Consider the following 15,601-nt stretch of genomic DNA (forward strand, 5'->3'; position numbering starts at 1 on the left):
AAAGTGCAGACCCGCAATATGGACGTAGTTTAAATCAGAAAGATATTCGAAACTTATAGCTACTGTGACAAAACAACTTACTTTTCCAAGCATAAAAACCTAGGCAATTAATTCAACTGTCATTTCGAGCATAAAATACAGGCATAAGAAAAGAAATTCCTGACGTGAGCCATCGCAAATAACGAATCTCAATCTTCTTCCAGGCTCTATTTGATACTCAATTCCACCGACTAAAATTGGGACCGTGGGTACCTTCAAGAGTGATGCAACCACAAAGAGATGCGCCTGTGTAATGGTGTGGCGCAAGCTTTTTTCATCACTAGCGGATGGGGTGGTATTGAGCCGATATTCTTTTGGGAGGCAGCTTACGCAAAATGTACAAAACAAGAGCCGAAGGTAGGATCTCGACAAGCTGTTTTCATAATCTATATTAGAACACACAATTATCTAATACTCACAGGTCGGCCTATAACAAAAGACAGAAGCAGTACCGTATAGTAGATTAAATTTAGCATAGGATGGTCCAGTACATCAAGTGATGCATTTGAATCAAACGCTGATAGCATAACCTGCATTAGAAGGGAATAACCTCACCTCAGCCAGGAGCTAATTAAGCAATTGTAAAAGAAAACAAGACCCAGCAATAAATGCGAGTCTAGACACTAGAGTATAACTCACCACGAAGCATCTTATAAGAAAACAAGTGAAGCATATAGCTGTCACAGATCCGACCTGTAACAAGAAATGTCTTAAAAGAAAAGAAAAATTCAAATGAAAGCATGGATAAGCTATATCCCTACCATGCAGCACAGTACATACAAGCTCTTGGCCCCACGAGGCCTCAAATGAAAACAAGAATACTCACCAAACACACACAAAAGTGTCCAATATGTGTACTTTAAACTAGAAGTTATAACACTTTATTGCAAGTAATTATTCATTAACCCATCCCAAGATAATGCAGAACACAATATTTAATGATGATTGATATAGAAACAAAAACGAAATACTGCAACACAGTTCCCCCCCTGTTCAAAAAAGCGCTGAGTATGTTTTCCTTCAGTTTCAATACGTGAACCATCAGAAACTCAATTGTATCAAGAAGGCTTTCATTCTCAGAAAACCAGTACACCACAATTATAGATGTACACCCGGTTCGATTCACAAACCTCGTGCAGTTTCTTTCTTCTTCCTTTAGATTCTATGGGGAAACGTCTCAGCATGAAAAATAGCCTAAACAACGAAAATATAATTTCAGAGAAGCAGAAAAAAAGGAAATACAAAGTGAGATTTGAAGAGATCAGTTGAAAAAAATTATGCAGAAGGGGCATATAAGAAGAAATTATCACTTACTTCCCTCCATATATCAGAAATCCCAAAGCTGCTATAAATGAAACCACTGCAGAAATTAAAGAGGACAATCAGCAACAGGCAGGTCATCTATCAGTAAATTAGGGGAACCAAGAAAGCCAAACAGCAAAACATAAACATTAAAAATTAAACCAAAGAAACAGGATAGATTGACCTGCAATAAATATCTTTCCAATGAATTCCACAATGGCATTATCATCTATCCAGAGGTATACCCAGATGCAAACCTGTTGTCAACACAGCTAATACCGTATTTAGCCAATCAAACCAGACACAAATATAAGAATAAGTCGATTAGGTAAACAGATGACAACACAATACTGGAGGTCGTCCAAAAAAACATAATTCTTACATTAATATATCCAGCATCGTGTGTATGTTTGGCGAGTTAAATGAAAAGCTAGAACAGCTTTCCCAAACTATGCCCAATAAGTCGATTAGGTAAACAGATGACAACTCAATACTGGAGGTCGTCCAAGAAAACATAATTCTTACATAATATATCCAGCATCGTATATATGTTCGGCGAGTTAAATGAAAAGCTAGAAAAGCTTCCCCAAACTATGCCCAATAAGTCGATAAGGTAAACAGATGACAACTCAATACTGGAGGTCGTCCAAGAAAACATAATTCTTACATAATATAGGCGTCGTAGGTATGTTTGGCGAGTTAAATGAAAAGCTAGAACAGCTTCCACAAACTATGCCTTCCATTTATGAATAAAGTTTTCTTTTGAATTTTAATCCACCACACTTTAAAAACAAAAGAGATACTAAGTTCTAGACAATTTATGCCTACAGAACTCAATCATGAAACTGAAAGAGACAAGAAAAGTAGAGTAAAGGAGGACCTGAAAGTTAAAAGGTATGAGATAATGTAATAGAAGAAGCTAACTTCCAAATATAGACAATGATCACAAATATAATAGAATCAAGAGATAACAGTAAATAAGCCAAAACTGAAGATCAAATGCACACACAAGCACTAACCTGTATGAAGTAAATGGCACTATTGATAGAAATGTAGGTAATTCTCAGTTTATCTGTTGGCAAACTTCTAGCCTGACCAAATACAAGAATACAATTTTCCGTGAATTTTCATGTCACATAAAGATGTTGATATTTGCGAGTCACAAGCATCTGAATTCACCAACATTTCAATCAGGACTGGAGAGAATTCCTCCCGCCAATAACCAATTATTGACTGCATTTGGATACTCATACTCCAATTCAGTCATAGTTTGTCAATAACTCTACACTTATACCTGGTGATATATCTCGGCCCAAAAAAGAGCAAGAAGGGTATATGTAGAAAAGAACAGCAAGCCAGGAAGATCCAACAGCACCAAAGTTAGTGCCTGATTAATTACATTTACAGTTCATATCAGCAGATGAGGATAAAACCACTAAACAGCTAAATAGTCCACAGATGATCCTTAAGTTCACAATTGCAAGTGCTAAACAGACATAAAAACACAGTACTCAATTATTATGCACCTTTCAACTGAATAAAAAAGATTCTAAGAGAAAGTTTGTCAGCACAAAATGCAGTAGAAATAGATAAACTATTCTATCATCAGTGTCTAACAACTGTTAAAGTAAATCATACACAATAAAGCTTGAAATGTTTATAGAGACAGAAAACAACAATAACTACTCGAACAGTAAAACAGAATTTCTAAGGACTAACCACAAAGAAAAAAGATGACCGATAATTAAACCAGGATGATTAACCCACTATGTGTATGTCAAGGAAATATCATTGTTTTTTCCCCAAAAACATTCTCTATTAATCAAATTCAGAAAGACTTCGAAAGCTACCGGTTATTTAACACATTATGATTTATAGCTCCTTAAACGACAATGACAAGCTTTTATCTTAGAGAAGATTTATCGGAGTAGAAGTACATAACGTGAGCCAAAATTTTTAATAGAATCAGTAATAGTTGGGAAGGTGAACCTTACCTTAGGATGCAAAAGAAATACTTTCTGGTGAAATCCAAACATAACAGCACGCACTGAAATGAGTGCAAAGAGCGACATAATAATTAATTCAAAGAAGAGGCATGTAGGCAAAATTTGCAGCGATTTTCATACCTCCATTCACAATGAAGTTCATCAAGTGGAAAACCTTCTGAGTTGTCCAACCATACTCGGGCACCCTGAGCTCAATTCTTATCAATTGAATCTGCAGAGAAGATAAGACACCAAGTCAAAAAAAAAAAAAAAATTTCCCGATTAATAGAAGTCCTCAAAAGCAAATAATAACACGAAGCCAAAACATCATACAACAACGACAAACCTTTATCTCACCAAGTGGGTCGAAGCCAAAACACGGTAAACAAGAAAAAAATTAAGAAGAAAAACTGAATGAACAACAAGACAACTTCACAAAAATGACTTTAAAACAACAAGATTTGATTTTTGTGAATCACGAAGAAAAATTTATACATAATGCACACAACAAATTAATTAAATAGATACAAACACAGACCCAACACTAATAACAAAATGATCCAGTCCGTCTCCAATTAAACCGAAATTGTTAATCGATAGACATACGAGAGCAACTAACGAAACAAGAGCGTAAGCAGCGCAGAGAGCAAAGAATATTCCGTCTTGCCACTCAACGGATTCATTGATCTCATTCCACCAACCGGCAGACAATTCTCCGACTCCGGTATCAATGGCCGGAAAGCTCATTGGCATTCTCATCGTTTCAACTCAGCTCTCCTTTTCCAAAAAATTAAAATATGATTAGCTATCGAATACACAATAATTAATTAAATATATATTGAATCGAATGAGGAGATCAAATCGAAAAGGGAAGAGAAAACCCGAAGAAAAGAGGGGAACGCGAAGATTCTTACATCAATTAGGGATTTTCTACCTGTGACGACAAAAATAAATTATATTACAATTGGGCCACGCCAATATTATTCTGGATCGGGATGGGATAACTCCATGCCAGCGAGGACTGTTGTTACCAACGTTTTGTGCCTGATATCTATCTATCCATTCAGCTTTATTACAATTTTCGTAAAACTAATGATTTATTTACTCTAACCATTTTTAGTTAATTATAATAAATTATGTTTTCTTAAACTATCTATTCATATTATGAAAAATAAAGTTCAATGATTCGTCTCATAAAATTGTTCTGTAAAATGATATTATAGAAATTTTAATAAATTATAACATGATGTCTTATAATTGACGTGTAATTCCAATATTTGCGCACCCATATTGTGCTTAATCATTTTGAAAATAGTTCATCATGATTAATTATCTCTTTAATAATTTAGACAACAAAACATGTATACTTCAATATTTAGATAGATTAGATATTCTCACATAGCATTTATATGAGCTTGACCGAGAAATCCGAGTCTGAATTGCAACGTGGAATCTCTTCATTAATCTGCAAGAAAAGTGGTTGTTTCTATTATGCTTGAAAACAAAGTGTTTTCGTTCAAGATCCTCATTTTATTCCAATCTGTCGTGTAATTTTAATAATTATTAATCAATAAATTTTGTTGGGCACCTTTTTTTTTCTTTTTTTTTTCCCCAGCTATGTTGGGCACCCTATTTGATCTTAGCTTCATGGAGAACAATGGATACAAAGAATGCACAGATTCTGTTACCAAGTAGAAAAAGGTTCTAAACGAGGGGTAGGCATTCTGTCTTCTTGCAAGGACAATGAAGAAGAATCCATTAAAAACTTCCAAAAGTTATGTCAATGAAATTCAGGCATCACAGAAATATGATGGTAATGGGGAGGAATTATTCCCAATCTCCAGAAGTATTTCTATGAATACAGGTTAGAATCAGAAACATATGTAGCTTTTTTTTCGTTTCATATTTTGTTTTCTTATTTTTCTCGTGGATTGTGATGTTCTTGAGAAATTTCATACATCTGAAGATCGACTCTGAAGGTTGTCTGACATTGTAACACGATCTTTCACAATGTTTTGATCATAAAATATTTGTAAGGTAACGGAAAACAAAGGATGATAGCTGAAGATGTACTAAGGCATGGAAATGTGATGAGAGTTCCGGCCAAAGTATTCACCTTTCGTGAACTGGCGATTGCTACTAGAAAACTTCAGTTCTGAACTTCTAGTGGGTGAAGGAGGCTTTGGAAGAGTCTACAAAGGTCATCTTAAGAATATCAATCAAGTATTTGCCACCTCTCTACTACTTTTGGGTTTCAAGTTATGTTTCAACATATAATTTTCACGTTATTCTTGTCAAGATTGTTGCTGTGAAGCAGCTTGACAGAAATGGGGTTCAAGGAAACCGGGAATTCCTAGCAGAGGTCATGACATTAAGCCTCGCTCACCACCCGAATCTGGTAAATTTGATTGGATATTGCGCAGATGGCCGCCAAAGGATACTGGTGTATGAATACATGCAAAATGGATCTTTAGAAGATCATCTTCATGGTAAATACCTCAGAATGATTTTATAATATTAATGTTGGAAAAAGAATCTTGTCTAACTGGGTTCAATTTCTAAGTTGCTATTTTTTTATGTTTACAGATTTGCCACCTGATAAGAAGCCTCTGGACTGGTACACCAGAATGCAGATAGCTAAAGGTGCAGCACAGGGACTTGAGTACTTGCATGATACAGCAAACCCGTCAATAATATTCCGGGATTTCAAGATTTCTAACATATTGTTGGACGAGAAGTTCAATTCTAAGCTGTCGGATTTTGGACTTTCTAAGTTGGGTCCAAAAGATGGAGAGGATCATGAGTCCACTAGATTGATGGAGACGTATGGCTACTGTGCACCAGAGTATGCGAAAACGGGCCACCTTACCACTAAATCTGATGTTTATAGTTTCGGGGCTGTGTTTCTTGAGATAATTTCAGGGAGGAAAGCAACAGATAACTCAAAACCAGCTGAAGAGGAGAATCTAGTAGAATGGGTTAGTTAACTAACTTATTTTCAATCAAATTTATTGAACTCATGCTCCAGTTTCACAGGTCGAACGATATTTTATCCTGAGCAATTTTGAAACGGGATGTTTTGAATCTCGAGTGCGCAGGCAAAGCCTCTTTTCAAGGACAGAAGCAACTTTACGTTGATGGCGGATCCATTGCTTGAAGGGAAGTATCCGGAGAAGGGTCTGAATCAAGCTCTTGCTATTGCAGCTATGTGCCTTCAAGAAGAAGCCAGCACACGACCTCTCATTGGGGACGTTGTCACTGCACTTGAATATTTAGCCATGGGAACAGATGAAGATATGAGTGCAACAGATACGTAAAAAATTACTGAGGTAAAGAAATTTTCTAAGACCTTGAATAAGGACAGGAACGATATATTCTTGTTACATATATGCCACACTAGAATCATGGTAAGCAAGGAAGAAAAAAGGATAATGTGGTATGAGAATTGTTAGAATAGGGACTATATTTAGACAGCGGCATGCATTTTCTCTTCGGCTATACTTATGTAAAGATACTTGAGCTATCATTTTTTTAAAACAAAATTTAACTCTCATTTTACAGCGGAATGATAAGGAAATCTGGCCGTCTTATTGTTTTCGTTTTCGGCTTTTATTTGTGCCTATAAACTCTTGCGAGAATTTTTCGTGAAAATTTATTTACAAGCAAGGAGTAGGGTCAACTACCACCTCTCTTTGTATCAGCTTCAAGATTTTGAGTCTTTGACAGCTAAATTCAGGTGTGCATCATTAATCCCCTGGAGATTTGCAACTTATAATAGAGAAAATAACACACCAGATTCTACTCTTCCTTCTCTTCTTCATAACAAGAAACCATTAAAAACCAGAAACTAGACAAGGATACCAATGTGCAAATGCGGTTTCTTTACCTTTTCTAAAATCGATTGCTTATTTTGTGGCAGAGGCTCCAGGTCAAGGAGAAGAAATGGGTTTTGATAATGTATTATGCATGATGTTGGAGCCCATTAATTCCTGGTATGAGCACTTCTTTAACACATTTCCGCACCTGATGTGACTCGAGTAATGAGAAGCCAACACGCCCACCTATCTTTGACATCTAATGTGTTGATTAACATAGTGTGCTTAAAGTTGGACAGCTTGAAGGATAAATATAACGATCGAGTTTGTTTGTTTCTTCATTTAGGCCGATGCTCTGAATTGAGCAATTCTTGATTGTTTCTTTATGTAAAAGATATGGACCATCTGTTGTTTAGGCTTTGATTAGTCTGTTGTACTATTAGATTTTATCACAACTAAAAGCCATATAAAACTATTTCCATCTTTTGCAAATTGTCTCCCTGGTGTTTTCTTCCACCTTCTATTTTTTAACTATAGGAAAATGGCACATATGCATTAACATTTCCAAAAAAATATAAATTTATTTTGAGGATACTGTACATGTCATTGCGTATGGCAATGATTTCTTCGAGAGCTGATAGATTTCAAGGTCAGAAGTCATTACACGCTCCGTTATAAGAAAGCTCATTTTAGAAGTGCATTGAAATTGTTTTAAAATTTGACAGCTGCTGTCACCGGAGAGCCAGGGCCGGCCCTTTCCTAAGGGCAAACTGGGCCCATGCCCAGGGCCCCATTTTGATGGGGGCCCCAAATTTTTTTAATATATATATATATATATATATAATAGTATTGTGACCCAAATAATTACTTTAATTATATTATATATATAATAAGATCTAAATATTATAAAAAAATTATAACAGCAGCATTTTCAATACTCAAATCGTAAGACTCAATTTTCGATTTCGGCGGATGAAGCTATACGATCTGACCAATCTCTAACCTCCATTCCAATTGTCTTCTATCATCTCAATTTTGTTTCAGTACTCATCGTTGCTCCTCGTCATCCCTTAGTAAATTTTTTATCGTCGAAGATTAGAGGTATGAATTTTCACAACCTAATTTTGAAATTTGTGTGAATCTTGAATCTGCTTTGAAAAAGGATGATGCGTCTGATATTGATGCTCATGATTTGCTTTTAGAATTACAAATGTTGCAAGAGATGCTACCTCTTGAAGCTTACGACACAAATAAATCTTGGACAAGCCATTAAAATTTTGGAGTTTGCATTGAAAATGGATGTTTTTACTACAGTTGTGGTTGCGTATCAAATTTTATTGACTATTCCTGTAACTATAGCATCAGCTGAGAGAAGCTTTTCCAAGTTAAAATTATTGAAATCTTATTTGAGAACCACAATGAGTCAAGAGAGATTGAATAGTTTGGCTATCCTCTGCCCTTGAAATGCTTATAGAAGTTAACATGGCGAAAAACCAAATCCGAAAATATCTTAACTCATGATCAAGACAAAATAGCAGTAGAAATAAGAATACAAATGCAAGGGAAACCACTGCATGTTCGTTAGAAAGAGCCAAGATTTCATGGTTCCATGGTGTTCCTACTAACCCGACTTCTATCAAATGCCTAAAGAATATATTAGTTCTGACACGGACACAGAAACATGACACACATACGTAAATATCAAGCTGTAGTTTACTACATGATTCCCAATGGACAGAGTCAATGCCCGAACCAACTACCCTTGCCGAGCCGTATAAATCTATCTGATTTCTCATGAAAAAAAGCACCGTACTGAGAGGATTAAAGCAAGGTGCGTTCTTGACTTCTACCCTTGTTTCATGCCCGTAAACAAATCGTTGTTAGTCCATCTCTGTTGTCGCTACAACGTACAAGACAAAGAAAACTGATGTTAGATGATAATGTACGTACTGCTATTGATCCAAGTTAAAGGGTATTGAAAGTGGAAGCTACTGAAATTTGACTAATTATTTCAGTCTGCTTATCGACTAGGAAAAATTACCACAAGTTTCTGGGTCATCCGGTGTCACATAGTACAGCGCCTTTGATCCTTTCAACAGTGCACTTTATAAGGTTATTAACCGTAGCTACCGAGCCTAATGAAAGTTTTGCCGTTGGAACAGAATCGACTAATATCTGGAAGGCCACAGTCAGTAAAGATCCGCCGGACCCAACCTCGGGAATTTCTCTCGTCGAATTATTTGTTCCATCAGGAAGTATAGCGAAACCAGATGGTAGAAGAGCTACATAGTCTGGATCGCCCCCACTTAAGACAACATCCATAGCCACAATATCAACTGGAGCATAGATTACATAAGATCCTGTTGAATCAGTGCAGCTCTCTTGTAGTATGAGCATATTGCTTTGGCTTGAAGTTGCACTCTGCAGTAAGAAACAATAATGGTTTTACAGTTTACGATACAAAATTATAACATGGGAAAATATGGAAATGATTTTCGAATTTATTGAACTCACATTGACACGTAGTAAAGAGACGGAGTTTCCTGGATGACGGCCATTTGCTATATGCGCCATTTCTTGAACAAGGTCGCCGTTTGAGAGAATATCCCACTTTAATATCACAGAAAGAAATCAAAATGATTTAGCAATAAGAATAAATGAAAGAATTGAAACTATATAGAGTGAATAATATTGAAAATTGATGAATTCTTGGACTTGACAATTATATAAAAGCACCGTAAGTTACTGTACCTTACTTCTCGAATTCTCGTCCCGTAGGAAATCGAACACTCTTTTTGGTGGAACTGGGAGCCAAAATGAAGTGGCAGCACTAAGCACAATACCCGGAGGCCTCCCTGGATCATCCATGCTTTTCCTAGTCATTACTCGAACATCATCAGCGCCACTTCCAGACAAAGTTGTCCACGTGTGTGCAGTTGAAGCACCAACGCCTGTGCAGAAGCTCATCACCATTCTCTCGGCCAGCTTCAACATGCTCTTTCTACCTTCCGGGGAAGAAATCACTGCAACACGTACGTGCCAATTAGAAATTTGAAAGCCACGGATTCAGAACACCTAACCCCACAATCCCCTTTAAAGAGGCCAATCAAATAGTCGAATTGTAGCATTATGGGTCTTTCACAGGTCTTTTTGAAGAAAAATAAGGAATTTTTTATTGTCGTAAGAGAGATCCGATCATTATGCCTCAAGGGATAATAAATACACGCGTACCACCACCATCTCCTGCTGAAATGTTATTAGTCATAACACTTTCCAGTCGTTCACACTGTCGGTCAAGCGTTGCAACCCAACGTCGGGCACCAAATGCAAGCCCAGAATTGACTAATGGTTTGTAGATGTTGTGAACCGCTCTATCATCCACTTCGACATGTTCAATCCACGTAACCTAGCAATAAACAGAGATGCACATCTGAGAAGATAAACATTATTGTATTATCAACATAAACTGAAATTTAAAATGGCTGGCATTACTTGTACCTTTGAGTAACCATTTGGTAATTCTTGAATTATACAACCAGATGGCCTTCTTCTGCATCTTGGTAAGGAAGCAGGTTGTAAATTGTCCAAAGAAACATCAACAACAGCCCAAGTCCCGTCAGCATGGTGTTTGCAATATCTTGCAAAGTAGTTTTCGCGAGTTGGGACTAAGGGAGAGGGAACTTGGAACTCGGCAGTCATCTGATGTTAAACAAAAGAGTATCATAGGAATAGACTCTATAAAATTTGATAACTATTATGATATCTTAAAATTTAAAAATTACAATTAAAATAACAAATTAGTACACCTAATCTCCGGACATACCACTTGCAACGCTCCATTATAGTTTCCAGCCACACCAGAAGATAAGACTTCCAAAGTCATCGCTCTAGATACGATGCTTGAAAACAGACTAGCCCAGTGGTTCTGTAAATATCAAATGTAACATGAAACACTTTGCAAAAGAGCAAAACTCTATCATTTGATATTGCACCTATGCAAAATCATACCGAATCCATTAGAGTCTCCACCAGAGTGGCATGATTCATAATCACAACAGTTGACTCACGAGAAGCTTCGGATTTCAAGCACAAAGGCTTCGGATCAATCCCTCGTGGGAATGTCCGCATATACTCGTCTTCATTCAACGTCTCTGCAGAATTATCAGTGCTGGGAATCCATAAGGGCTCTCCTGCTTGTGCCATTCTTATCAATTCTTCCATTGCTGCAACAGCAAGCTCGATGATCATTGGCTTGTCGGCATCCGTAGGGAAAGATACTGTCCTAAGAAGATCAGCAGCTCCATAAATCCCCCCAGCATCGCCTGCCTGAGGCCCGAAATTCCCCATTCCTAGATCAAGTGAACGAGATGCTCCCGGAGAAAGACGTGGATACGAGAGCATTGGTTTTCCGACGTACTTTGCAGCAATGCTGGATATTCTATCGATCTAAAAACATATGTATATCATTGACATAGGTCCAGAATACTAGATCTCAAAATTATATTCTTGAAAATGGAATCGAAGAGTTGAACTTTTCAAGTTCTTCAATTTTATATACCTCTTCTCTTAATCGAGAATTTTCGATCCTCAGATGCTGCTCATCGAACGACATCTCGCCTATGGCGGCTGGTCCTCCACAATTTGGACAAGTAGCATTGCCGATAGCCTCCTTATACCGTATATTGTCAGCACGAAGCTTCTCATTTTCAGTTCTTAGCTGCGTATTTTCATGGCGTTCGTGTTGAGCCTGTAATTCTTTCACTCACAGTTTAAGAACTTTCATAAAAGAGAAAAAAGTGGAAAATGATCAAGAAATACACTTCACCTTCATTTGTGTACGCTTGTTCTGAAACCAAAATTTAACTTGCAATGGCTCCAAATTCAATCGACGGCCAAGCTCCTTCCTCTGTTTATCATCAGGGTGCGGGCATTCCTTAAAAAATCTGTCAAAACATGAGTAAATTAATGGATCAATATCGTTAAGAGAAAATGACCCTTTACAACATATCAATGGTAAATCACACTATAACATTGAACGTACGATTCCATCTCCTGGATTTGAAGTTGCGTGTGGCGATGATATTGTTTCTTCTTGGGACGTTGATTTGGATCTAGGTCATCGCCAGAGGGGGCTTCCATTATTTCCGTCCCCGATTTGCTTTCATATTCATCATCCTTTATAAGATCCGTTTCGTTTTCCGGAGGTTTATGTCCCATATCCAGCAAGTGAAGGTGGCTATCAAACATGTTTGGCTGAAACATCTTAAATATAATGGTAATGGAGTCTGCCCAAAAGCTATAGTAGTCTCTAATCTGACATAAAAAGTTATAGTGAAATCAGATATATTTTCCACCAGGAAAAAATAAATAAAGGTACCAACACAATAAAATCTGAAGATATCTTCAAGCAATTAATGATGATATCAAGTCAACAGATCTCTTTCTTTATTATCTACAAGAAATATATGCACATGAAAACAGCCATTTACAAACGAACTAGGCGAGGGCCAGGCGGAAGTTAACAATACAGACACTTAATTCTCAAACGAAAAAAACTAGAAGAATAAATTTTTTTTTTCTCTAAAATCGAGTTTCACCGCCTTCAGAAGAAATGCTGAAACACCTTCAGGAGTATGTTTGTTAAAAAAACTTCAAAGTTTATAATGAGTAATTTTGCGTGGTGATTAATGGCCGACTATTGACAGAGACCGTACTCCATTGAAACAAGCTGTGGGATAGTTGAATTTGCATTTTTAGCCACAACTTATTTGTACCTTTAACTTGTTGAAAAAGGAGAGTCCTTATTTAATTCAAAAAAGATGCAGCTCATGATATCATTGTATACCGACCTTACAAATTAAACTATTCCTTCGAATCATGCAGGTGATCTTCTGAGTTGCCGGGAAATTAATTCCATCATGGAAGTTGCAGGTCTTTACCAAGAAACCCTAGAAAGCTTGGTGCTTGATTTCTTCGTAATTCGGGTTAAGCTTTAAGGGCGCTTTCAAAAGCCAGTTCATTGAGTTTAACTAGAGTCTTCCGGCAGTGCCTGAGTCAAAAACAAGTGAAATGGTAACATGTAACACCAGCTGACCAACAATGGACTTCTGTTTTCCAGTTTCCGGTTTCCACAGAAAACTTTATATATCTTCTCTGTCTTAACGTGCCAAAAAGAATACAGACAAAAAAAAAAGGAAACCAGGGGTTGACAGCGTGAAACCGCCTTTTGACACCAGCTATATATATATATTTATATGTATATATATAAGATCCTACTCAAATCTTCTCTCTCCGCAAGCAGATAAAACAAAAGAAGAAAGACGACAGGTGTATTAGAAACTTATCGATCTTCGAACTTGACACTCGAAATGATGCATGCAAAATATTGTTTAAAAAAAAAAACTTACGGCTTTCGTAAACCACCCCATTCGAGAATTAGGGTCAACCGGAAGAGTGAAGGTTGAGATCTGGTTTTTTAAGGCTGAAACACCACTTTCTTTGTCTCTCTTATTTATTTTTTTACCAGGAATGTGTATAAAAAGATTTTTTTTTTAAGTTTAATTGCAGATGGTGCCTTTCTTGTGAATAGAATTTAAGACGGGGACTGTGGTGGAAAGAGAAATTAAAAGAAATCGATATATAAAAATCAAGAGAATGAATTCGAGAAGGTGAAGCAAAGAGAAAGGCGAACAGGTGGAGGAGATGTGGTAGCGGAGGAGTTATTGCAAAGCATTAATGGCTGTGTATATGTGTGGGGAGAGAGCCCACTGTCTATACAAAGGAGAAGGACCTTCGAGGTTGGTATCCCATGTTTAATTTTGCTCCATAAAAATTAACCACAATATGATACTTTATAAAATTAACCCCAAATTCATAATGAAAGCAATAAATTTCCATGCTCAAATAATACGCTTTCCTAGGTAAAAACTTGTATGAGACGGTTTTACGGGTCGTATTTTGTGATATGGATCTTTTATTTGGATCATCCATGAAAAAATATTACTTTTTATGTTAAGAATATTACTTTTTATTATGAATATCGGTAGGATCGACTCGTCTCACATATAAAGATTCGTGAGACCGTCTCACAAGATACCTACCCAATTTCCTATTGTAATAGAAGACGATAAATATAATCAATTTTTTACTTCGACACAAATGAAATTATTTCAAAAGTTAATTCACTAGCAAAATTATAATTTATGTCAAGCATTCTTGTTATTTAATTGGGTCTTCGTAGTTTTTGTTAATTTTTATTTTTTTAATTTTTTTTAAAAAAAGTTATGTATTTAAGTCAAAAGAGTGGGTTAGAGTAAAATAAATTTACGAATTGAAATCGAAGTGAACATGTAAATCTAAATCGAAGCAAATCAAAATTAAGATATGGTTTATGTTCCACCGCAATGGTTTCCGATTTGAGATCAGAATACATTCAATTAGAAAAAATTCAGATAGCATTGCAATGATTTTATCGATTTTGGTAATTTGGTGATTCGGATTGGTTTTGCCAATTATTACACCCCTAATCAAGTTTTTTAATCTGTTGTCAAAGTTCTTTATTCACACAATAAATTAATTCTATAAAATTAATATCTATAATTTTGGTTTTTGGCTATATATATATTCAAATTGATAAAATTACTTCAAACAAGGAACATGATCAAGGAGGGAAAAACAAGGATATTTTAAATTTTTTTTAATAAATCATGATATGTTTTTCTTGTTGTTTCTTTTATATTTATATTTGATTATTATAATTTTTTTTAAAAAAAATAGAAACAAATAAATGTTTTCTGTTTGCATGTTAAAATAATTTTGGTTAGAAATTAAAAAATAAAATACGAATTGACGACTCGAATGGAAATGGATAATAACGTCATCTGTTAATTTATTTTCTTCATTTTTAAAATTATTTCACCCTCTTTGCAAAATTCATACCATTAATTTTAGAAAAAGGTATCGGATGTTAGCATTGCAAATGACATCGTTTCGATTGTCACAGTTATTACATCCAAGTAATATCGTCATAATTAACGTAGGACCCTATTTCTGTACACACATTACGTTGCATGACATGATATGGATTTATACTGAGAGTATGTCTTAATATCATACATTAATTAGGACGAGCATCGTTACACTAAATTAGTTCTTGCAAATTCTGTTATTTTGGTCTAAAGTCGCTTTCTACACATTTGTAGTTTATAATATAATATAATTATAATTAATGTGGGAAATGTCACAAGCCCAAAAACAAAAAACAAGATCATCCAATAATTGGATGTTTGAATTTTATTATCAATTATTTTACCCCACGTTGCTTTGTCATATTCATTTCACCAGCCTTACATTGTTCAACAAATAAATATTAGGTATTTAACTCTGATCGATGATCAGACGACTTCAATGTATGGACTGTACCAATCTCGTTCACATAGTGAAAACTGAAAATTTCGAAGG

The 15,601-nt window shown here is 35.9% G+C and overlaps 2 protein-coding genes and 1 pseudogene across 8 annotated transcripts; 1 reads left to right on the top strand and 2 right to left on the bottom strand.

The window, feature by feature from the left end:
• On the bottom strand, nucleotides 1–4,376 carry LOC142527893 (tobamovirus multiplication protein 1-like). 4 transcript variants are annotated; one of them, XM_075632885.1, is made up of 12 exons: nucleotides 4,241–4,376; nucleotides 3,933–4,103; nucleotides 3,468–3,558; nucleotides 3,336–3,388; nucleotides 2,636–2,728; nucleotides 2,361–2,432; nucleotides 1,526–1,598; nucleotides 1,354–1,399; nucleotides 1,170–1,233; nucleotides 679–732; nucleotides 492–569; nucleotides 1–412 (listed from the first exon to the last, which is right to left on the bottom strand). In XM_075632885.1, exons 2-12 carry the CDS (start codon nucleotides 4,083–4,085, stop codon nucleotides 320–322), a joined length of 870 nt encoding a protein of 289 aa, XP_075489000.1. In that variant the 5' UTR covers nucleotides 4,086–4,103; nucleotides 4,241–4,376; the 3' UTR covers nucleotides 1–319. The 4 variants fall into 4 exon arrangements, with proteins under 4 accessions (XP_075489000.1, XP_075489002.1, XP_075488998.1 ...); XM_075632887.1 differs by having other exon boundaries at nucleotides 4,261–4,360; XM_075632883.1 differs by having other exon boundaries at nucleotides 4,208–4,348.
• Nucleotides 4,377–4,897: 521 nt separating this feature from the next.
• On the top strand, nucleotides 4,898–7,483 carry LOC142527892 (putative serine/threonine-protein kinase PBL23; annotated as a pseudogene).
• Nucleotides 7,484–8,697: 1,214 nt separating this feature from the next.
• LOC142527891 (homeobox-leucine zipper protein PROTODERMAL FACTOR 2-like) lies at nucleotides 8,698–13,879 on the bottom strand. 4 transcript variants are annotated; one of them, XM_075632879.1, is made up of 13 exons: nucleotides 13,549–13,879; nucleotides 12,991–13,190; nucleotides 12,183–12,454; nucleotides 11,967–12,084; nucleotides 11,700–11,888; nucleotides 11,150–11,587; nucleotides 10,965–11,066; nucleotides 10,640–10,840; nucleotides 10,373–10,547; nucleotides 9,893–10,164; nucleotides 9,656–9,751; nucleotides 9,183–9,562; nucleotides 8,698–9,041 (listed from the first exon to the last, which is right to left on the bottom strand). In XM_075632879.1, the coding sequence occupies exons 2-12, from the start codon at nucleotides 13,018–13,020 to the stop codon at nucleotides 9,197–9,199; spliced, it is 2,259 nt and encodes a 752-aa protein (XP_075488994.1). In that variant the 5' UTR covers nucleotides 13,021–13,190; nucleotides 13,549–13,879; the 3' UTR covers nucleotides 8,698–9,041; nucleotides 9,183–9,196. The 4 variants fall into 4 exon arrangements, with proteins under 4 accessions (XP_075488994.1, XP_075488997.1, XP_075488996.1 ...); XM_075632882.1 differs by having other exon boundaries at nucleotides 12,183–12,403; nucleotides 13,005–13,190; nucleotides 13,549–13,878; XM_075632881.1 differs by having other exon boundaries at nucleotides 12,183–12,449; nucleotides 12,996–13,190; nucleotides 13,549–13,878.
• Between the last annotated feature and the right edge of the window lie 1,722 nt (nucleotides 13,880–15,601).

This window comes from Primulina tabacum, chromosome 15, assembly GCF_025594145.1.
Source record: "Primulina tabacum isolate GXHZ01 chromosome 15, ASM2559414v2, whole genome shotgun sequence".
In the NCBI taxonomy this organism is placed as follows: Eukaryota; Viridiplantae; Streptophyta; class Magnoliopsida; order Lamiales; family Gesneriaceae; genus Primulina; species Primulina tabacum.